This window comes from Lentinus tigrinus (genome assembly GCF_003813185.1).
Source record: "Lentinus tigrinus ALCF2SS1-7 unplaced genomic scaffold L226scaffold_4, whole genome shotgun sequence".
Classification (NCBI taxonomy): Eukaryota; Fungi; Basidiomycota; class Agaricomycetes; order Polyporales; family Polyporaceae; genus Lentinus; species Lentinus tigrinus.
This window is the reverse complement of record NW_027137913.1, coordinates 343,122-362,442: the sequence shown is the minus strand read 5'-3', so window position 1 is coordinate 362,442 and position 19,321 is coordinate 343,122. Positions and strand designations below refer to the sequence as shown.

General features: G+C 56.0%; 7 protein-coding genes across 7 annotated transcripts; 4 read left to right on the top strand and 3 right to left on the bottom strand.

Annotated features, from left to right (window-relative positions):
• Window positions 1-70: 70 nt before the first annotated feature.
• Window positions 71-1,656, top strand: L226DRAFT_479727 (uncharacterized protein). Its single transcript, XM_067676854.1, has 4 exons — window positions 71-331; window positions 395-451; window positions 513-1,487; window positions 1,547-1,656. Exons 1-4 carry the CDS (start codon window positions 144-146, stop codon window positions 1,560-1,562), a joined length of 1,236 nt encoding a protein of 411 aa, XP_067539555.1. The 5' UTR covers window positions 71-143; the 3' UTR covers window positions 1,563-1,656.
• Window positions 1,657-1,681: 25 nt separating this feature from the next.
• On the bottom strand, window positions 1,682-4,407 carry L226DRAFT_501441 (uncharacterized protein; the record flags this gene model as incomplete). Its single annotated transcript, XM_067677835.1, has 12 exons — window positions 4,282-4,407; window positions 3,898-4,148; window positions 3,717-3,836; window positions 3,485-3,649; window positions 3,224-3,428; window positions 3,071-3,171; window positions 2,975-3,012; window positions 2,739-2,912; window positions 2,627-2,682; window positions 2,501-2,562; window positions 2,318-2,449; window positions 1,682-2,272 (listed from the first exon to the last, which is right to left on the bottom strand). Exons 2-12 carry the CDS (start codon window positions 3,931-3,933, stop codon window positions 1,682-1,684), a joined length of 1,680 nt encoding a protein of 559 aa, XP_067539554.1. The 5' UTR covers window positions 3,934-4,148; window positions 4,282-4,407.
• Window positions 4,408-5,126: 719 nt separating this feature from the next.
• On the top strand, window positions 5,127-7,648 carry L226DRAFT_530845 (phosphatases II). The gene is made up of 6 exons (XM_067679955.1): window positions 5,127-5,277; window positions 5,336-5,552; window positions 5,778-5,872; window positions 5,929-6,794; window positions 6,865-7,113; window positions 7,223-7,648. The coding sequence occupies exons 1-6, from the start codon at window positions 5,202-5,204 to the stop codon at window positions 7,541-7,543; spliced, it is 1,824 nt and encodes a 607-aa protein (XP_067539553.1). The 5' UTR covers window positions 5,127-5,201; the 3' UTR covers window positions 7,544-7,648.
• A 1,528-nt stretch (window positions 7,649-9,176) lies between these two features.
• On the top strand, window positions 9,177-12,048 carry L226DRAFT_530844 (uncharacterized protein). Its single transcript, XM_067679954.1, has 7 exons — window positions 9,177-9,694; window positions 9,753-9,866; window positions 9,922-9,972; window positions 10,040-10,163; window positions 10,218-10,364; window positions 10,423-11,285; window positions 11,366-12,048. Exons 1-7 carry the CDS (start codon window positions 9,646-9,648, stop codon window positions 11,614-11,616), a joined length of 1,599 nt encoding a protein of 532 aa, XP_067539552.1. The 5' UTR covers window positions 9,177-9,645; the 3' UTR covers window positions 11,617-12,048.
• On the bottom strand, window positions 11,985-13,503 carry L226DRAFT_237516 (uncharacterized protein). The gene is made up of 5 exons (XM_067673146.1): window positions 13,280-13,503; window positions 13,111-13,205; window positions 12,800-12,884; window positions 12,455-12,637; window positions 11,985-12,377 (listed from the first exon to the last, which is right to left on the bottom strand). The coding sequence occupies exons 1-5, from the start codon at window positions 13,361-13,363 to the stop codon at window positions 12,351-12,353; spliced, it is 474 nt and encodes a 157-aa protein (XP_067539551.1). The 5' UTR covers window positions 13,364-13,503; the 3' UTR covers window positions 11,985-12,350.
• Window positions 13,504-13,649: 146 nt separating this feature from the next.
• Window positions 13,650-17,257, top strand: L226DRAFT_557747 (26S proteasome regulatory complex, non-ATPase subcomplex, Rpn1 subunit). The gene is made up of 9 exons (XM_067683197.1): window positions 13,650-13,879; window positions 13,935-13,991; window positions 14,050-14,214; window positions 14,291-14,700; window positions 14,753-15,141; window positions 15,196-15,831; window positions 15,898-16,232; window positions 16,285-16,675; window positions 16,731-17,257. The coding sequence occupies exons 1-9, from the start codon at window positions 13,742-13,744 to the stop codon at window positions 17,048-17,050; spliced, it is 2,841 nt and encodes a 946-aa protein (XP_067539550.1). The 5' UTR covers window positions 13,650-13,741; the 3' UTR covers window positions 17,051-17,257.
• Window positions 17,258-17,314: 57 nt separating this feature from the next.
• L226DRAFT_567174 (uncharacterized protein) lies at window positions 17,315-19,051 on the bottom strand (the record flags this gene model as incomplete). The annotated part of the gene is made up of 10 exons (XM_067683984.1): window positions 17,315-17,603; window positions 17,663-17,709; window positions 17,770-17,818; window positions 18,205-18,308; window positions 18,360-18,454; window positions 18,505-18,566; window positions 18,609-18,640; window positions 18,682-18,854; window positions 18,915-18,949; window positions 19,008-19,051. The coding sequence occupies 10 exons, from the start codon at window positions 19,049-19,051 to the stop codon at window positions 17,315-17,317; spliced, it is 930 nt and encodes a 309-aa protein (XP_067539549.1).
• Window positions 19,052-19,321: the final 270 nt, after the last annotated feature.

The window sequence follows — 19,321 nt, the reverse complement described above, 5'->3', positions numbered from 1 at the left end:
ACTACTATGACAACGTTGATCCCGATTGATCAGGGCGATCTGGAATGCCTCGGCGCTCTATCAGTTCTGAACGCAAACCACCACCATCATTTTGGCTTCCCGTGTATACATATTTATCGTCTGTTGAACGACTCGATCTAACCATGACCGTGACCACCGAGTTGACCCTTGCAGACCTCTCGCTCTTCCCCGCGACCGCAGAGCAGACGCACGAATCGCGCACACGTCACGCAGTGCAATGGTCGCGCGGGCAGGCACTCGAAGAATATATCCACCGCGACGTGGTGATGGAAGGGGACGAGCACGCCGCGAACGGCAACCTCATTACCTGGTGGGTACCTCCTTCGCGAATACAATGAACTTTGTACTGACGGATTGCGCCCACCATTGACAGGGTCTTGGCTCCCAGGAACGATCCAACCACATTGGACTTCATGTGCTCCTGTGAGACGTACGTTGCGCACATGAATTCGCCGCCTACCGTTCCTCAATCTCTGCCTCTGCTTTGCCAGCTTCCGCCGTGCTGCGCTTGTCACACGAGCGCAACCTTCTTCAGGTGGCGATGCCATGAAGCCCAAGGTCGAGGAAGTAACGGCGTACGGAGTCGCATCGGTGTACACACCTCCAAAGTCCCGCAAGAGGGGCTACGCCCGGCACATGATGCGCCTTCTTCACTGGGTCCTCGCGTCCCGCTCTGCGCTTCCGCCGACCTTCCCGCGAGAATGGGGCGCTCCCCCAGATGTCGAGCTGCTCAGGTCCCTCGGAGTCGCCAACGCCCAGTTCTCAGTTCTGTACAGCGACGTGGGCCGCGACTTCTACCGCTCGTGCGGGACCGATCCGATGTCGCACAATGGCTGGATGATCACCGGCGCGATACAGACCTTCTGGGAGCTCGATGCCTCCGAGGCGATCACGGCGAGGAAGCCAGATATCAACATTGTCAGACTCTCCGAGTCCGACGTCGTAGCACTCTATGACCACGACGCGCGCTGGATGAAAGAGGACCTTGCCCGTCACGCGATGCCGGGGCGCACGCAGTTCACGTTCCTCCCAGATAGAGGCGTTGGGGCGTTCAACGTCCGGCGCACGATGGACTTCACGCCCGACCTGCAACCAGTTCTTCCCAGCAAGCAGTGGGGCGCCTTCATTCTCCCCGACGGTGCGAGAACACTTGTCGACGCGCTGGAACAGTCGCGTCCTCTTCCGTTTGTGTCGTGGACCCTGGACTTGAAGACATCTCCCCGGACCCTGGTCGTATCGCGCTTGCGTGCGGACGAGAAGACACTTCCTGTATTGTTGGAAGAGCTACTGGCCGCGGCGCGGGATGAGAAGGTCGAGAAGGTCGAGTTCTGGTACATGCGCCCTGAACTGCGTGCGCTGGCTGAGTCGAAAGGTTGGAAGACGGAGGAACGGATAGAGCACTTGCCGGCGGTGAAGTGGTATGGTGATGAAAAGGAAGAAGAGATCGAATGGGTATACAATGAGAAGTACGTATACATCTCTGACCTCAACCGTAACGAGTATCGCACTGATTAATCTCGTCCAGATTTTGCTGGTGCTAAGGACGGTTACAATAGACCGTACAATATACAACGAACAACACTGTAGCGATACATAGAATTACATCGAATGGTGCTGCCATGAGCATCAAATACCAATGAGTACTACTATTGTACAGGTGTCAATTGAATCCAACGACTATCTTCGTGATGTAGGTCTGAAGTCCATCAACATTCTGCACGAAAGCACCGATATACCCATCCGGTCGCACGACGAAGACCGATAGTGCTCCCTCTTCGACACCATACACCCGATAGGCATGGCCCTCTTTGTCGTGATACGTGATAGCGCCTTCGACAGCAGCAGGGACACCTTGGCCGCCGAGGACTAGAGTCTGGATGACGCTGGCGAGAGGCGAAGCCCGTGCGGCCGCGACGATCTCCTGTACACTCGCACCGGCTTGCTCCGAGTCGGGGGAGAACACGAGGAGGGTATGCACAGTCGGCTTGAAGATGTCGAAGAGCGCAGTCGCCTTTCCGGTCGCATCGACCAGAGCGGGGGCCTCGGGAGCGCGATCTCCGGCGCGCACAGGCTCTCCAGGATAGCCTATGTACCCGCGCGCCTTCAGCGCGTCCTCGTCCAGGCCGTTCATCCCACGCGCGTCGAAGACGACTGGGCTCCAGCGATAGTTGATGTCGAGCTGGTAGAGTGCATTGTTACGCCACTTCATGAAGCCGCTCGTGTCCTTGCCAGAGCCTGCGGATTCCTCGGACTTCGCAGACTCGGATGGCGCCGGCGCCGGCGCCTTGTCGCTGACGTGGGTATAGAGGTTGGATGTAGCGGCTAGCATGTGGGCAATGACAGGAAGCCGTTCTGTTTGGTACGTGGTGAGCAGGTCGCGCGAGGCGAGGCCCTTGCACACAAGGGCAAGCTTCCATGCGATGTTGAACTGTACTTTCGTTAGTTCAACAGTCTTGTGAAATGAAAAGAGTATGCGTACCGAGTCACCCACACTGGTATTGAGACCTTGCCCGCCCGTTGGGGAATGGACGTGAGCCGCGTCTACAACACACGTCAGTACCAGGAACGCCCGTGCTCGGGTTTGGTATACGATAGGCTTGCTTACCTCCACAGATGAAGACACGACCTTCATAAAGTTTGTTGACCATCCGCATATTCGGTCTGTGGGTAACATCCTAGGTCAGTCACTTCCTAATCTCACAGAGGACCACACTCACTTCCAGTGGGATATCGCAGTAGTAAAGCTCTTAAGCACGACGTCCTTACGTCCAGTATGTTCGTGAAAGAACTTCAAGAGCTTGGTCGCATCCATCAGATCAGTTGGATCGAAGTTCTTACCGCCGACTGCGAGTTGGAATTGTCCTGGCTCGTTCTTCGGACGCATGGAAAGCCTGTCAAAACCGTTATTAGTCAGCTTCGTTCTCCCCTTGCTGGCCCTCCCGTTCATATGCACATTGTACCGTCATTGCCGCCGGCCCAGACATGCCAGACCTGTCACGCAAAACAAGGGTCAGTCCAACGCTACTCGTTGGTCGGAATACTGACATACATCTGAAGAGAGTCCTTCAGCCTCGACGTCCGCAAACACACTGCCGTCGGCGTCTTTCGTCTGTCCCTCGAAGGTTGCGCCGATAACCTTCCTAGTGAAGCCTGCACGGAGGGCCTGGTAAGTTCACATCGGTTACCAAAACATCGAACTGACCTCGAGCACCGTCCGAGCCAATGACGTAGGCGTACCGAACGGTTTCGACTCTCTCGGAGCCGGCATGCTGCAAGGTCACGTTGACACCGGTATCATCCTGCTCGAAGGAGACAGGTTCCGTCTCAAGTTCTACGTGGACACCATACTTGGCAAGGTGGTCGCGGAAGATTCCTTCAGTGAGATACTGGCTCAGCATAAGAAAGTCCTGTACACGCCGTCCAATCAGCTGGAACCAGCAGGATAGTAGGTAGTATGAATTACCTCTGGGCGATCCGGACTTAAGGGCGGATCCTCTAAGATCTTCCATTTCGCAACGGGCTCGGTACCTCCGGGGAGCTTGTACAATTGCATAGGCAGCAGTGGGCCACCGAGGCGTCGCGCATCCTCAGCAACTCCCAGGAAACGGAAGATTTCGAGGGTCCTGGGCTGGCAAACGAGCATACACATGGTCTGTACCGGGTTTCCACTCACGGATACACAGCTGGGTACGTACATGTAATCCGCTCCCTCGCGAGGACTGATGGAACTCGCGAGCCTTGTCGATGATGCGTATCGGTATGCGGTTCTGGGCCAAGGTCAGGGCCGCTGCTAGGCCTGAAGGTCCTGCTCCAATCTAACGTAGGAGAGAGGGTCAGTTTCCTGAACTAGAGACGCACACACGGCGACAGACGTACGATGAGGACAAGGGGCGTTTCGGTGTTATCAGTCATGGTCTGTCGATGTTCGTCCGATACGTTCGTCGTGCTGATGGGAGTGCTGCCTTGCGGCCCGCCATCGTCGACATCACTTGCAGTGCGCTATATATACCGCACTGCTCCGGCTGGCCCAGCCTGCCGTGAATCGGAATCAGGGCTTGAGCCCGTTGCGGTGAGGCGAAGAATTGTACAGAACAGCGTTCTGCGATGACGTATTGGAGGCCGCGGAACTGCGAGGAGAATCGACTTCAGTCAACATGGATATGTGATGCTGTGTAGAGACGCGCGTATTCCGCGGCCCGCGGGAGGGAGAGCTGCATCCCAGGTGCTGGCTAGTGACAGACGTTTGAGGTGAATGCTTACATCCAAGACGGCCTTTGCAGCGTCTCGTGAGGGCGAGAGCGATACTTCGGGCTCCACCCACACGGCCGTGCTCATGCCTATGCGTAACTGGATGGTCCCATGATCAGATTGATTTTGTGTCTCACTGCTCAACTACGAAGGAAGTCGTGGTGAGTAGTAGTATAGCCCCGATTCCAGAGTGATCCACAAGTACTTACATCTGGGGACAACATGATCGTCGGGGTCACTGTAGTACCCTTCCGAACTTCCGAGGGTGTCGGCCCGGTAAGCGCCGCTTGAAGGCGGATTGGCTCGCTAGCCACAACTTCGACCACCTGCGCTCAGTGCGCTGGCACACACTCTCGACACGGTACTACCCCTGTTGGTGAGTAGAATTCATGCGGGCGTCTTCTAGTTCTTGTCGGCTTTGAATCTCTAGACACCTCATGCACCTGTCAATAACATGTTACGGGTGACGCCTTCACGTACTGCTATGTAAGTAGCAGGACATGAGGACGGCGTGGGCAGACAGCTCTGTGTGCATCTGGTCATATAGGATCATAGTATCTAATTGATGGGAATACTCTCCACCAAAATGTAAACCACGTACTCCGACAGGCCTCCGATAGGTGCCTGCCTGGGATCGTGTTCTGTGATTCCTGGCATTTGCGAGCTCGTACAACTCCCTCGAGCAGAGTAGCAGGTTAAGCATCACAGCCATCGACCGTACATAGGAGGGAAGGATCCTACGAACTTGGAGAGTTTCCATTCCGGTCAGTTCCTGTCCATAGACGCCGAATGGAGTAGAGCAGCGATGACCTCACCGGACAGCCACCAGAAACTACGATGTTAGTATTCGAGTACACTTACTGTAGTGCTGCCGTACCATCATCATCTTCTCATCGTATACCATACCCCCGAAACCCCACAGCTAACTTGAGATGACAGACTATGTGCGACGCCTAGTCTCTGGGAAGAAGGCCCGGCACAAGGACGACGACCTCGATGTCGAGCTAGGTCAGTACGTGGCGGTTGTGGCGCTGAGAGTGCTCATCGACATCTTTGATCTTTGTAGATCTAGCATACATCACCGACCAGGTCATTGTTATGGGGTACCCGGCGAGCGGCATCGAGGGGCTCTACCGCAACCGCAGAGAAGACGCGAAGAAGTTCCTCGAGCACCACCACGGCAAGAACTACTGGGTGTTCAACTTCTGTCCCATCAAAGAGAACTCGTATCCGGCGAGTGTCTTCGATGGCAGAGTGAGCAGATATCCCTTCCCAGATCATCAGTGAGTGCCTGCGCTGCTGTGAACCTGTGATAGTGACTTTGAGAGACGTCGTCCTGTCTATCCGTCTACTTTGACGCCGACGCCACAGTCGTTCATCGAGACAGCAAGGATCGTGATAGCGAGCTTCTAGATACATCTGGCGGTACTAGAGTACTTCCATCTGTGATCTGTTCCACAGCTGGTTCCAAGCAAAGGCAAAGGCATGCTAACATGACATCCTTCCAGTGCACCTCCCCTCGCGATCCTCCCTCTGATAGCGCGAGAGATGCGTCTGTGGCTTGATGGTTCTCAAGACCGTGTGGCCGTCCTCCACTGCAAGGGTAAGCTGACGCGTGTCCGTCTGTCGTTCGCAGTACAACTGAGAACTCCTCCGCAGCCGGCAAGGGAAGATCCGGCACGATGGCGTGCGCTTACTTGCTCACACTCGACGTCGCTCCGACAGCGCCTCGGCGCAGCCTGACCGAGAAGGAGAAGGCAAAGACTCGCGCCGAGCAGGTCATGAACGCCATGCCGGTCGACGAGGCCGCAGCGGAGGTCATCGGAGCCACCGAACAGTCGAGCGAGGACCTCGTCAAGCTCGAGCTCACAAACGGGAACGGGCAAGAGGCCGATACGTCCACTACCGCCACTGCATCGGAGGGCAAGGCATCGATGGAGAGGAACCGCACGACCAACAGCCTCAGCCACGTCCTTGACCTGCACACGTCTCGCAGGATGAAGCGTCCGTCGTCGCCCTCTGCAAAGCTCAAGCAGGGCGTCAGCATCCCGAGCCAGCGGCGCTGGCTGTACTACTGGTCGCTCCTCCTCGCGCACCAGGCCCCGCCCGACTTCTGGTCCGTCGACCCGAAGGTGCTCGGCCGGCCGGAGCCGAAGGTGCGGCTCACGCAGATCCAGGTGCGCATGCACGAGCTGTCCGGGCTGAAGGGCAACCTCGTGCGGGCCGCGAACGCGCTGCTCGAGAATGCGGGGAAGAACAAGATCGCGCGGGGCGCGAGTCCGGTGTGGGCGTCGCTCGCGCGGTACGACGACGATTTTGTGCAAACGCTCGAGCGGTGGGAGCGGCACACGCGCGATGAGAGCGGGGCGATGGGCGTACGGCGCAAGGGGGCGGACGAGATGGAGGGCGAGGCCATTGCGGACTTGTTCAAGGACGGGCGGTGGGACAGCAAGAAGATGGTAAGGAGCTTTGCGCGCATGGGCACGCTCAAGGACGAGGACATCCGGAAGGAGACGTCCGAGGAGGTCAGTGCCGGTCCTGAAAAACGTAACAGGGTCCCTGTTACTGAGCTGGTGTTCATTTGACGATTTGCAGGATGGCAAGGTCGAGACCCTGTTGCTACGTCCCCTGACCGGCGACAAGTGGGACAGCATCCGCGAGAACATCGAGGCCGACGAGACGGCACAGGGCGACCATACCAGCAGCACCGGGGCGGCCAAGGCTGGCGGCCTCACTGAAGGAGAAGACACGTCCCTCTACGACGTCACGCAGACGCTCAAGGCTGATGGTGGCGTCGTGCTCGACGCCCACCGAGAAGTGCGGGTGAAACTCTACCTCGGTCAAGTGAGCAGCCTTGCCGGCGGTCCAACATAGTTCGCAGTTCGCTGACGAGAAGCCGTGTCGCACGTCGCGCTGTGTCCACCCCTGTGGGACGCTGCTGTGCGGTCGTTAGGTGTTTTTGGGATGGTTCTGGTTTATCCCGACGTTCCACATGCACCACCCGAGAGGCCCGGGGAATGAGAGTGCGACGCTCGTGTTGACGCGGAAGGAGCTTGACTTCCCCGTCGGGATTGGTGCCAACGTTATCGATGTTGCGGTGTCGATGGAGTGGTGTTCGGAGGCGGCAGATGTCGTGAGCCCGCCCGAGCGGGTGACGAGTGTGGAGATCGCCGAGGGCAAGGGCGAGCCTGCGGGTATCGCAAGCACTTTACCGGTAGTGGCGACAGGAGAGGCAGGAGAGCTCACTGAGGCTAAGCAGGCGGCGGAGGACTAGTCAGTCGTCTGGAGTTCACAGCCCACGATAGGAATTGCATACACGGAGAATAGAGAGTCAGAGGGACTCCTGCTTTGAAAACTTGATCATATGTTGATTGCTGACGAACAGTGTATGATGATATGTTCTGAAGTAATGCGTTAGCTAAGATTCGTCTGCAGAGTGCCGATCACTCACCGTATCTTGTCTAACTACGAGATATGTAGAGCTCCAGCGGTCCTGGAACCGAAGAACCACTTCCGCATGCACGTAGGCATTTGGAGGTGGGGGTCATTCATAGTTTGCGCAGGACGGTCGGTGTATGGTGTGATGCATAGTGCCAGTATTGACGGAGCGCTGAACAGCAGTCGGAGGCTATTTGCTCAAAGCGTGCTGCCCTCCGAAAGTGGTTTAGAACGTGTACCATGCACGGAGCCGTGTGGGTCGCGTACATTGGTGCCGTAACAGAGCGACCGAGCGTCCGCGCCAGACGTGCTGCGCCAAGTTACGAAGCCAGTGTACAGGATCCGTCTACGCAAGCCTCCCAGACCCGACTACATCGCACTCGGACAGCATTGGGAGCTACAAAGCAGGGACTGCGCACCTTAGTTCTGCACTAATGGTGAAGTACTATCAACATGCTGATGACCATCGAAAACTTGATGTAGAACTCGCCGAATCAGAGTCCGCGGCGCCTGCTTGACCGGAGGATTATTCAGGGTGGGAGTCCGATACCCCGACCACGGCCTGCGTGGGATGGCGATATCGGACTGACTCACGGGGAGAAGCTCAGGGTTGGTCTAAAGCGAAAGCGACAGATGGGAGTGTGAGCTTCAATAGCTGCGGCATTGTCAGGTGCCGTAGCGGGTTGCTAGGCAGATGTAAGAAAAAAATCAGCTTGCCATTTCCGCGCGACAGAAGACTAAAGCTCACCCCCGGAGTGCTTGAGCGAGAGTCGCTCCACCAAGGCTCAGTGTGCAAGTACAACTCGGGGGCCTAATAATGCGGCTCCGGTCTCCCACGGAGTACTTCTGGCCACAAGTGCCAACACCTGGACCTATAGTGACCGAGTCGGCTGTCGGAGAAATAGGTAGCGGGCATCAGCTTCTTTTCTTCCGTCGGATTTTCAACATTAAGCGTCGGAGAGCTCGCCGCCTGAGCTGGGGATCGAGAGCGCGACAAATCAAGGCGATTGTCAATTCTGGCGACGACCTCGATAAGGGCGCGAGAGGTAGCGGACTACGGTCCATGCGTGTGCGACGCAAACCGTGTATCAGAGTCGGCCAGTGCAAGGGCGGTAATCTATCGCTATGCAATGGACGGTCGGTTTGTCGACATGGTGGTTTTGTTGTACATAGGCGCACCGAGGGCGTCGGCAGGACTCGGAGACGCGCGGGAGAGTCTATTAAGCCTGGACCCCTGACAACCCCTGATCCGGAGTTGACAGAGAGTTGACGCGAAGGGGACGGCAACGGAGGCAATTGAGGACGTGATTGGCCACCGGAGGAAATGCCCGGATGGTTTTCTCCTGCAGGCACGTCGGAAGTGCCCTGCCGGCGTTGCCGGGGTCCGGGGTCCTGGGGCGAGGCGCTGGAGGGCTGCCGGACCGCATGACCGCAACGACGGTGTCGGTCTCTGTCGTTTCCGTCCATCCCGTCCAGCGCAGAGGGACTCTTCCCATGCTAGCCTGGAACAAGGTCACAACCTCGTCGTGAATAGCACAGGCCATCCTTGTTCCTCCCTTGTCCGCTCGCTCTCAGGAATCCCGCCCGCAGGTGGGAAGACCGCTCAGGAGAGACGGTGAGAGATGCCGGCGGTTTTGCGGCGCAGCGAACAATGGCATCATGTCCACTTATCTCGCTCGACTGATGGCGGCTTTAGTCGTCTTGGATCGGAGATGTCTCTCTGTGCTGGCTCGAGGCTGCCAATTCTGGGCCACGCGCTGATCCAGGTGATGCAGCATGCCTCATAGAAGCAACACCGCACCAGCAGCAACTCGCATATCTCTTTCTCACCACCATCCCCAGGACGTACAGGCCGCCTCTCTTCCTCTCTCCTCCATCTCCTGACGGTTTCGACACGACTTTGCCGTCATCGACGGCGCTCCAAATGTATTCGGGGGCATGCTGGCGTTTGGGCTCAAGGCTGTATGGTTCTCCCTCTCACTCACAGGTGCGTAGTACGCTGTCCCCGATGCCCCTCGACTGCTCTGACAGTATCTCCGTCCAAGGCTTTCTGAGCAGCATCGCTGCCCTCCCCGCCTTCGCGCAGGCGATGAACGGCTACCTGATACCCGTACTGTACACTGTTATAAACTTCCTGCTGCAAGGCCTGTTCTGCCTCGGTGAGTCCCCCCACTCCTGGCACTTGGCAGGAGAATGACCATGCGTGGTGGGAAGGCATGGTCTGGAGGATGGACCCATTCAAGATCCCCCGGGCGTTCTGTATAGGTATGCACTTAACCTCGTCGGCTGATCCTTCGCTTCGTTCAACGGTTGACGTGACGGGGTCATCCAGTGCAACCCGCTCTTCAAGGCGTAGCGTGGTCCTTCATGACAGTGATTACGAGCTGTATGACCGGCGTAACGTCTTATGCGATCCTCCGACCAGCAGGTGGCGTCCCAGCTAGTCCAGCGTACATGTGTGTACTTGCAGTATCGTTTCAGCTATATGCAGACATCTGACCCTCTTCCAGTCGAAGCCGACTGAGATGGCAACCTGCTTGTCTCTTCATGGCTTTCTTCCCGATGGCCGCCTTTGCTGCATATCTGGTCCTCGCCCTCAAATTCGATGCCGTCCAACCTACCGATGGATTGAACTGCGACGCGACGAACCCAGTCTGGTAGATCATCTCTTTTCGCCCCGTATCCGCCTCATATGCTCACGCGTTTGTCGTCCAGGGTCCGTCTCCTAAGTTATGCAGGGGTTCCGCTGCTTCTCGCTATCCCATCACTCCTTCTGACATGCACAGCAGCGTTCCAGTTTCACATTCACTCCCCCCGTCATACTCACAGTCGCTCATTCGTCCGTTCCAATGACCACTTTACCCCAGTTCCCCTGAGACAACAATCGAAATTCAGGCTTAATCACGGTTGGCAGGAAGCGAAGGGTGTGGATGCCGAACCGTACACTGCAGGTTCGATGCCACAACTAACGCATTCGACCACCGGCCTCAGCGCAGATCAACGCAGCGTGACGCCGTCTGGCACGATCGTTGTTGCTGAAGCGATCCCCTCACCTCCCGACTCCCTATCCTCCGCCCACGCACGCCTGACGTCTGGACGCGCCCCAATCAGTCCTGGGGTCGCCAAGTCCGGCATGCGCTACCACCTCCCCTTCCAATGGCAGCCGCCATCTACGCGCACATCTAGCGACCTCCTCCGCGACTCTCCCGAGCTCACCTACTCTCGACACACGCCGTCTCCCCTCATTTTCGCGATGCCTGCAGAAGAAGCCGGCAAGGGCCCCAACACCACAATGGTGTCCGTTACCCCCGACCCTTCCGACCGCATATTCGAGGCAGCGCCGTGGCTCAAGGACGAGAAGGCGTATCTCCGCCAGCTAGAGAGGGCCAACAACGCTGAGCGCAAACACGAGACTTCTCACGACGATGACGAAATTTACGATGCAGTAAGCGGGTCACTCCGTTGGATCAGAAACTCGGACGACACCGCCTCCGTTGCGAAGTCCGAGCTTGAGTTTGCGCGGACCCCGCAACGGGAGGTGTTTGAAGAGGTGTTTTGGAGACCCTCCCCCGTAGATCGTGAGTGTCCGCTCTAGCCCCGCTCACCCTTCCGCAGGGGCTCCGCATAATGCACTGACGTCTGATCTTTTCTCTCGCAGCTTCAACGTATGATGCCGGGTTGACCGAGACCCCAATACCCAACTTCACACGTATGGTGTGGCGGATACTATTCTTCCAGCTCTTCTCGTCCGCCACGCAGATCATTGCGACGCTTTCTTCGCTCATCGACATGTTCACGCAGAACCAACCCCCGTCGCCGTTCGGCACGCATCACGTCGCTCTCATCCTCGCTGCGTGGGCGCCGCCAATAGCGTTCGGCATTATTCCGTGGCGGCGCATGGCGCGCTGACATTCTATTTCCGTTTCCCGCCCGCTGTGGTCCGCTGGTTTGGTCGTTGCTGCATCCGCGTTCTCGTTCTGCGTTTCTGAATTCTCATATTTCGTTTGTCGTTCTCTGTCGCGGTTCGATGTACATACCAATCCAATATGGGGCTCGCTTGTTACAGTTGCTCTCGCTCTGCTGCTTCGTATACCCTATGTATCAGTAATGTGTTTCTACTCTCGCACACACGCCGTTGACCTGCTTACACTTCGCATAATTTCGACCCTCTTCCCCCATGACTCCTCTCCTCGCTCACACGATCGTTGACTCTCCAGTTATGTGCTCTCAGGCTCTGCGTGTGTCTCTATCACCCCCTCCTTCTCTTCGTCCGAATCTCCCTCCCCTCTCTCATTCCTTCACTCTCATCCTGGTCTCCCTCTGTCTCTGACAAGCTGTACTGTAGGTATTGTACACATACTGGATTACTCTCCTGCTGTTCTTTGGCTTCATGGTCGGAATACACTCACTTTCTTTGCTTGCCAATCCATCTGTATACTGGTATGGAGCTATCTTGGAGATGGGTCTAACAGCGTATGTTGCTTTGGGGTGCGTTGTGGCAAAGTCTAGAAGTATGCAGTAAATGCAGGTGCGACGTGCAAATGGTGCGTTGAAGCCCATTATTGACTACTATCTACGTATGGTGAGATGCGAGAGCAGAGAGCAATGGCAATACAAGAAGCGGCGATGATACAATAAATCACTCAGAACCCACGGCGAGAGACGAATTTCTGGAAACATGCGCCGGCACGTGTTGTGAGCAACACTAGCGTTCATTAGAACGAGAGAAGCAGGAGCTAGAACGCACCTCGAGATCTTGTGACGTGACGACCCCGAGGACGAACTTGCGGTCCCAGTCGGTGACAATGGCGAAGATATTGTGCTTGAGGAAGTCCTCCAGCTCAGCGAGGGGTGTTGAGGGCGTGATGATCGTGTAGGGCGTCGCGGCGGTCCGCTTGAACTTTGTCATGTACTTGTCCACTTTGTCATTCTTTAGGAGATAGGAGAGGGCGGGACGCCAGGTCGAGGGTCAAATGAATGAATTGGGAACACGCGAAGGCGCGAAGGAGCGGCGGACAAAGGAAAGAATGGGAAGCAGCGTCCGCGTTCAGCATAACGGCTGGCGTGGTTCCGAATAGGAGAGGAGACTCACAGGGTCCGCCTGGCCTGCTTCCCACTTGGACTTGAGACCCGCGACGTCGATGTAGCCCAGCAGCTTCCGATTCCGGTCAAGCACTCTGAAGGACAGAGTCCGAGGAGAGGAGCGCGTCAGCGTTATAATTTGTCCAGCTTGCCATCCGCGAGAGCTTCCGAAGCGTCTTAGCGTCTTAGCGTCCCGGACCTATTCATTTCCTGCGTTGCTTCCAACTAGCGCAGCTGCAGATCCTTACTCCTTCGGTGGCGGCGTTCGGAGGAGAGCCAAAGGAGGTACAAGAACACGGCGACACGGAGATAAGGACTTACGGAATGTGGGAGAAGTCGCGCTCGTAGGCCATCTCTATCGCGCGTGAGATGCCCTCGTCCGCTGGGAGCGCGAATGCCGGGGGCAATTGCAAGTCCTGGGTCCGGCGAGCGTTCGGGCAAGGTGTGCGCGTGAGCGTGCGCTAGGCGACAAGTGTGTGCTGGTGCTGACCTCGACGACTGCGCCTCGGTACTTGTCTGCAGGCAGCCGAGTAAAGTCGGACTGAGCGGGGAGCGTGGCTGTTGTTGCTGCCATCTCGTCAAGTCGTGGGTGGTGCGTAACAAGAGAAGAGCAGGGAGCAGAGAATTGGACAGGAGAGCACCGTGCAGAAAGTCGTGCAGGACGTTGAGCAAGTTATAAGCAAGAAGAGCGAGCGAGCATACTAGATCAGGCCATCCTCAGTCGTACAATCCTTGTCTCGATCGTGGCCAATGACTTATTTTCGGCTTTCTCCGGGCTAGATTTGATCGGTTAAGTCCGTATATAGTAAAATAGTTTAACTCATAAGCCGCGTAATGCCTGCAACCCTAGACTTGGGTCTGTAAGCGACGTGCACTGACGCGTCGCGTCCACTCGCTCAGCGAGTGTCTGCACGCTCTCGTCTGCATCTTTCTCTCCCTCCCCGTGTCCACCATGCCTGAACCTACAAAGTCCACGATCTCTGTTACCGCTCAGGACCCCAAGAAGAAGAAGCCCGAGGAGAAGCCCGAGGAGGCCGTCAAGGATGGTGCGTCCAAGAAGAAGGACGAGGAGAAGGAGGGCGAGGAGCTGGTACGTGCATCGAGTGGCTTCGGGAGGCATACGTCTTACCTTGCTTTGATTGCAGTCAGAAGAGGATCTGCAGCTCAAGACCGAGTTGGAGATGCTCATCGAACGTCTGAGGGTGTGCTGCTTTGCACATGAACTGAACGCGTACGCGTACTAACTGTGGCTGATGTTAGGAACCTAACACCGATCTCTACCAACCAGCTCTGGAGACCCTCAGGACGCTGATTAGAACATCAACTTCGTCCATGACGTCTGTACCGAAACCATTGAAGTTCCTCCACCCCCATTATCCCGGACTGCAGGAATTGTACGAGACATGGCCAGTCTCGGACAACAAGGTGAGCCTTTGGGTGCTTGGTAGTTTGCACGTACAATGCGCAAGCATGTGACGAATAATACTGACGCAGTCATCAGAGCCTTTTCGCCGATATCCTCTCCGTCCTCGCCATGACCTACTCCGACACCCAACCCCGGGGTACACTCCGCTACCGCTTGCTCTCTGCTGCACTCAGTCCCTCGAAGCAACTTTCAAAGCCTGGTTCCTGGGGTCACGAGTACGTACGTCACCTTGCGGCCGAGCTGGGCGAAGAGTACAACTCGCGTGAGTTCGACGAAGAAGGCGAGGAGAAGACCTCGGAGGAGAACCGAGTCCCTGGAACAGTGGACGATCTACGGACACTCGCAATCGAGTGCGCGACCTTTCTGCTCCAACACAACGCTGAGCCGGACGCGGTGGACTTGCTGGAGGAGCTGGAGATTGTAGACCGCATCGTCGACATTGTCGATGAAAACACGTACGAGCGTGTATGCCAGTATATGATCCGGTGAGCAGTTTTGCACCTAGTGTGAGGGTGCGTGAGCTGACACCAGGTGCAGCTGCGTCAACCTCCTGCCCCCACCAGACGACATCTCCTTCCTCCGCACCGCGCATCGCATCTACGCGAAGCACAACAAGTTCCCACAAGCACTGAGCCTATCAATTCGTCTCGGCGATTCTGAACTCATCCGCAAGGACTTCAATGCACCTGCCAACCCCAGCATGAAGAAGCAGCTCGCGTTCATCCTTGCACGAGCACAGGTCCCCAAGGAGTGGCTTGACCCGGAGGATGGTATGGACGATGGGGAATCTGAGCTCCCTGAGGACTTCCTTGAGTGCCTGAGCAATGCCCGACTCAGTGCACAGTTCAAGGAGTTCGGGAAGGAGCTCAGCGTCTTGGAGCCGAAGAGCTTGGAGGACGTTTACAAATCACACCTTGAGAATACAAGTCAGTGCTCCGTACGCTGCATCGAGGCGACGATTTTCTGACATCGCTCTTCAGGATCAACAGCTGCTGCCAATGTCGACTCGGCGAAGGCAAACCTTGCCGGAACCTTCGTCAACGCGTTCGTCAACGCCGGGTTTGGCAACGACAAGCTTATGGCCAAGGCCGAGGAGGGCAACAGCTGGGTGTACAAGAACAAGGACCACGGCATGCTCAGCGCTGCCGCGAGTCTTGGTCTGAGCTTGCTCTGGGATACCGACGACGGTCTCAGTCAGGTTGACAAGTACACGTACTCATCAGAGGAGTACATCAAGGCCGGCGCGCTTCTTGCGACTGGTATCTTGAACTGTGGCATCCGGACCGAGGCGGACGCTGCGATTGCTCTCCTTTCCGAGCACGTCGAGAACAAGTCCGTTCCACTGAAGACATCTGCGATCATGGGTCTTGGACTCGCGTATGCGGGCGCACAGCGAGAGGACGTTATGGCATTACTCTTGCCGTTCGTGGCTGACGATGGTGTGTCGATGGAGATCGCGTCGTTGGCGTCGCTGGCGCTTGGCTTCATCTTCGTGGGCAGCGGGAACGGAGATGTCGCGAGTACCATCTTGCAGACATTGATGGAGCGCGATGACAAGCAACTCGACGAGAAGTGGGCACGCTTCATGGTCCTTGGTCTCGCGCTGCTCTACCTTGGTACGTCATCGGCGACACTATGCATCCTCAGTACGGCTAACGGCTAGCATACATCGCTTGTCTCAGGTCTCCAAGATGGGTCTGACGCCACAATTGCTACACTCCGGGCGATCGAACACCAAATCTCGCAGACGGCCGTAGTTCTCGTTGACATGTGCTCGTTTGCTGGCACTGGCAACGTTCTCAAGGTCCAGGAGCTCCTGCACTACTGCGACGAGCACATCGACAAGACGCCGAAAGAGAAGAAGGACGAGGACGAGAAGAAGAATGACAAGGATGCGACACCGGAGGAGCCTCCGAAGGATGATACCTTCCAGGCCTTCGCTGTCATCGGTATCGCGCTTGTTGCGATGGGTGAGGAGATCGGCTCTGAGATGTCGCTACGACAATTCAACCACCTCGTATGCTTACTCCTTTCGTCTGCTCCGACTTTCCACTAATGTTCTTTCGTAGATGCATTACGGCGAGCCGACAATCCGGAAAGTCGTTCCTCTCGCCCTCGGTCTCGTCAGCGCATCAAATCCTCAACTCCCGATCATGGACACGCTATCGAAGTACAGTCACGACAACGACCTGCAGGTCGCGCTCAATGCCATCTTCGCGATGGGTCTCCTCGGAGCGGGTACGAACAATGCGCGACTAGCGCAGATGCTCCGTCAGCTCGCAGGCTACTACTACAAGGAGCCCGACTGCTTGTTCATGGTCCGGATAGCCCAGGGTTTGGTCCACATGGGCAAGGGCACGATCACTATCAACCCTTTCTTCTCGGACCGCACGATTATGAGCAGGACAGCAGTGGCGGGCTTGTTGGCAACGCTCACGGCCTTCACGGATGCCAAGGCCTGTAAGTGCTGAGTCTTCGCGTCTTCGCGACTTTAGGCACTGACGCGTTCCCTCAGTTATTCTGGACAAGTACCACTGGATGCTTTACTTCCTCGTCCCCGCCATGTACCCACGATTCCTGATGACGCTCGATGAGGAGCTCAACAACATCGCGGTGACCGTGCGCGTGGGTCAGGCAGTCGACGTCGTCGGCCAGGCCGGCAAGCCAAGAACGATTTCCGGCTTCCAGACGCACTCGACACCGGTGCGGCTGGGCACGACAGAGCGCGCGGAGTTGGCGACGGAGGAGTACATCCCGTTCGCACATGTGCTGGAAGGGTTCGTCATCCTGCAGAAGAACCCCGGGTGGGAGAAGGAGGACAAAATGGACATCTGATGGGCACGCATAGGCACCTTGGTCTCGTCGGTAGTATTGTAGAACTTTGCTTTCGTTGTAACTGTAATTCATTTCTTCTCAGCTTATGACCTCGTGTGTTCTGTGCGTGTTGCTTGATTATATCTCGTACAAGAGCGACACGTCGTATAGCATAAGGCTAGTCATCATGAGCTCGGAGATGGCGTTCGACAAGCATTCCTCCGGGATGGGGGGCACCAATCATCCCCAGTGTTTGCAGGGACAAGGGACAATGCAACGATGCTGCTAGATGCCGACTCCAGCTTCCCCCGTGCCATCAAGAACTTCTGGTGATCCACCGCAGTCCTCCAGTTCCGGCTTGTCTGCTTCAGCCTCTTCGAGATAGTATTCTTCTTCGGCTCCCGGGACAGCGATAGAGGCGCCGAACGAGTTCACGAAATTGGCAAAGTGAAGTGAGTCGTCGGCCCGCACGGTGGATGTCGCATTGGAGTCGTCGGAAGATGTCTGGTCAAGGGCCTTCTTGTTTGCTTCTTGTAGGTCGATGAGAAACCGAGAGACGAGTATGGCGGTGATTCTGCGTAAAGCATACCATCTAGTACATGCGCATTAAGATGGGATTGGGATTCGACGTACGGTTCAGTGAAGATGGTAATCTCGCTGATGTCGGCATTGCTGATGATCTGACGAGTCGGAGCTCAGGAGAGGATCATATGAGCCGCATATGACCGGAAGTTACTCACGGAACGTAGCGAGAAGGCCATATGGAGGACATTCATTACCAGCAAGACACTGTGAACATGTCAGTAACCACTAGTATGCCAAGCCATGCTCAGAGAAGACACGTTACAGGAAATATGCGATGCCTGGTAAGTCGTCGTGTGAGCGAGCTTCGCAACAACCTTGAAAGCTACCTCACCATCACGCAAGAGCACTCCGGCCAACGTCCGTCCAGAATTTGACGACAGGACAGTTCGTCTTGGTAGAGTTATCCATGTGACGGCTACCAGGATGAGGTCCGCCGTGATCAGACACGTCCGCGAGATTATGATGACTGTCGTGGTCGATGGAATGAGTTTTATAATAGCGCCGCGGTACCAAATAATATGTGGACCTACAGCTACGTTATGAAAGGGTAATGAGGGTCAGTCCGAAATAACAGTCTGACGTAAACGTACTGGAGCTCCATCGACGACGTCAGGTCGTCCGTGGGCAGGCAAGTCTCAGGAATCACTGGCGACAGATCGGCGACGATGCCGCTCACGCCGAAACCATACCTAGCCTGTGATACAAAGTAAGCTATCGAGAAATAGCATCAAGGAAAAACACTCACCAAGTTGATCGAAGGTGTGACCAGGGAGAGGAGGAGGACAAGAAGAGATACGGCCTTGTTCTTTGATAGCGCGTAGGTCCGCAATGCAGAGAACACTGACAAAGTCTTAGATAGCATATAGTGTTGAGGAGAACTGTGTGCTCACAGGCCCAAGGGAAATATTGGAGAATAACAACGACACCGCTGACCTTGACGAAGATGGCACAGCTATATCATGGCGTATTCGTTAGCCGACCGATGCGGGCTCACTAACGCAAGGTTATGACAAGACCTCTGGACGGCTTTAGAGAATGTGAGCACGATATGTGGATTTGGAACGTACTTTGGCAGACACGATTGGGGCAGTATACTCCACAAGGTATAGCAGCTGCGTGACCAAGGGCAGGTATCTGTTCGATAGGAATAGGGCAGACCCTCCGGCCCGGGTTATTTTACCCTTCCAAAAGAGCCCCACCTCTCTGTCGAGGGTGATGAGGTATTCATAGATCAAGAATGCTATCAAACAAATAGTCTGATCAGTAGCCGCCACGCAGAGACTATCTCAAACCACCTCACTGGATGCTGCAATTGAGAAGGAATAACCGAGGTTCCTATTGTTCAAACAATCGTGATGGGTCTGAGGGACAATAGAATGGGGGCAGCACGTACGTAGACGTCAACGCAGCGAGATCTGCAGCAGACAGAGAGGACATGGCGGTGTTCACGCTTTGGTGGATGACTCAAGGACAAGAGCCTCGTCGTCAGTCGGTACCCTTTTAACAGGCGTTAGGAGGCTAAAGATAGTGGCGATAGCAGGGCGAAGACCCATGACAGCGGTGAAGGGAGAAGCGATGAGCATTGCCCCTCACTGCAAGCGACTAAGGGGGCAATCAAAACAGATCAAAACGCGGAGCAAGTTCATGGGCGTGGTTACGTACCCAACTTCAAGGAGTAGCTTGAATTTCGACTGCTCGTTCGACCAA

What these genes read in the sequence shown, in the direction of transcription:
- L226DRAFT_479727 (XM_067676854.1), top strand. Translation starts at nt 144, where the DNA reads ATGACCGTGACCACCGAGTTGACCCTTGCAGACCTCTCGCTCTTCCCC. An exon ending in AACGGCAACCTCATTACCTG is followed by an intron (nt 332 to 394) that starts GTGGGTACCTCC and finishes CACCATTGACAG; the next exon opens with GGTCTTGGCTCCCAGGAACG. An exon ending in TTCATGTGCTCCTGTGAGAC is followed by an intron (nt 452 to 512) that starts GTACGTTGCGCA and finishes CTGCTTTGCCAG; the next exon opens with CTTCCGCCGTGCTGCGCTTG.
- L226DRAFT_530845 (XM_067679955.1), top strand. Translation starts at nt 5,202, where the DNA reads ATGACAGACTATGTGCGACGCCTAGTCTCTGGGAAGAAGGCCCGGCAC. An exon ending in GGAAGGAGACGTCCGAGGAG is followed by an intron (nt 6,795 to 6,864) that starts GTCAGTGCCGGT and finishes GACGATTTGCAG; the next exon opens with GATGGCAAGGTCGAGACCCT. An exon ending in TGAAACTCTACCTCGGTCAA is followed by an intron (nt 7,114 to 7,222) that starts GTGAGCAGCCTT and finishes TGCGGTCGTTAG; the next exon opens with GTGTTTTTGGGATGGTTCTG.
- L226DRAFT_530844 (XM_067679954.1), top strand. Translation starts at nt 9,646, where the DNA reads ATGCTGGCGTTTGGGCTCAAGGCTGTATGGTTCTCCCTCTCACTCACA. An exon ending in GTTCTCCCTCTCACTCACAG is followed by an intron (nt 9,695 to 9,752) that starts GTGCGTAGTACG and finishes TCTCCGTCCAAG; the next exon opens with GCTTTCTGAGCAGCATCGCT. An exon ending in GACGCGACGAACCCAGTCTG is followed by an intron (nt 10,365 to 10,422) that starts GTAGATCATCTC and finishes TTTGTCGTCCAG; the next exon opens with GGTCCGTCTCCTAAGTTATG.
- L226DRAFT_237516 (XM_067673146.1), bottom strand. Translation starts at nt 13,363, where the DNA reads ATGGCAGCAACAACAGCCACGCTCCCCGCTCAGTCCGACTTTACTCGG. An exon ending in CGCGACTTCTCCCACATTCC is followed by an intron (nt 12,885 to 13,110) that starts GTAAGTCCTTAT and finishes TCTGTCCTTCAG; the next exon opens with AGTGCTTGACCGGAATCGGA. An exon ending in AAGCAGGCCAGGCGGACCCT is followed by an intron (nt 12,638 to 12,799) that starts GTGAGTCTCCTC and finishes TATCTCCTAAAG; the next exon opens with AATGACAAAGTGGACAAGTA.
- L226DRAFT_557747 (XM_067683197.1), top strand. Translation starts at nt 13,742, where the DNA reads ATGCCTGAACCTACAAAGTCCACGATCTCTGTTACCGCTCAGGACCCC. An exon ending in AGAAGGAGGGCGAGGAGCTG is followed by an intron (nt 13,880 to 13,934) that starts GTACGTGCATCG and finishes CTTTGATTGCAG; the next exon opens with TCAGAAGAGGATCTGCAGCT. An exon ending in ATCACACCTTGAGAATACAA is followed by an intron (nt 15,142 to 15,195) that starts GTCAGTGCTCCG and finishes ATCGCTCTTCAG; the next exon opens with GATCAACAGCTGCTGCCAAT.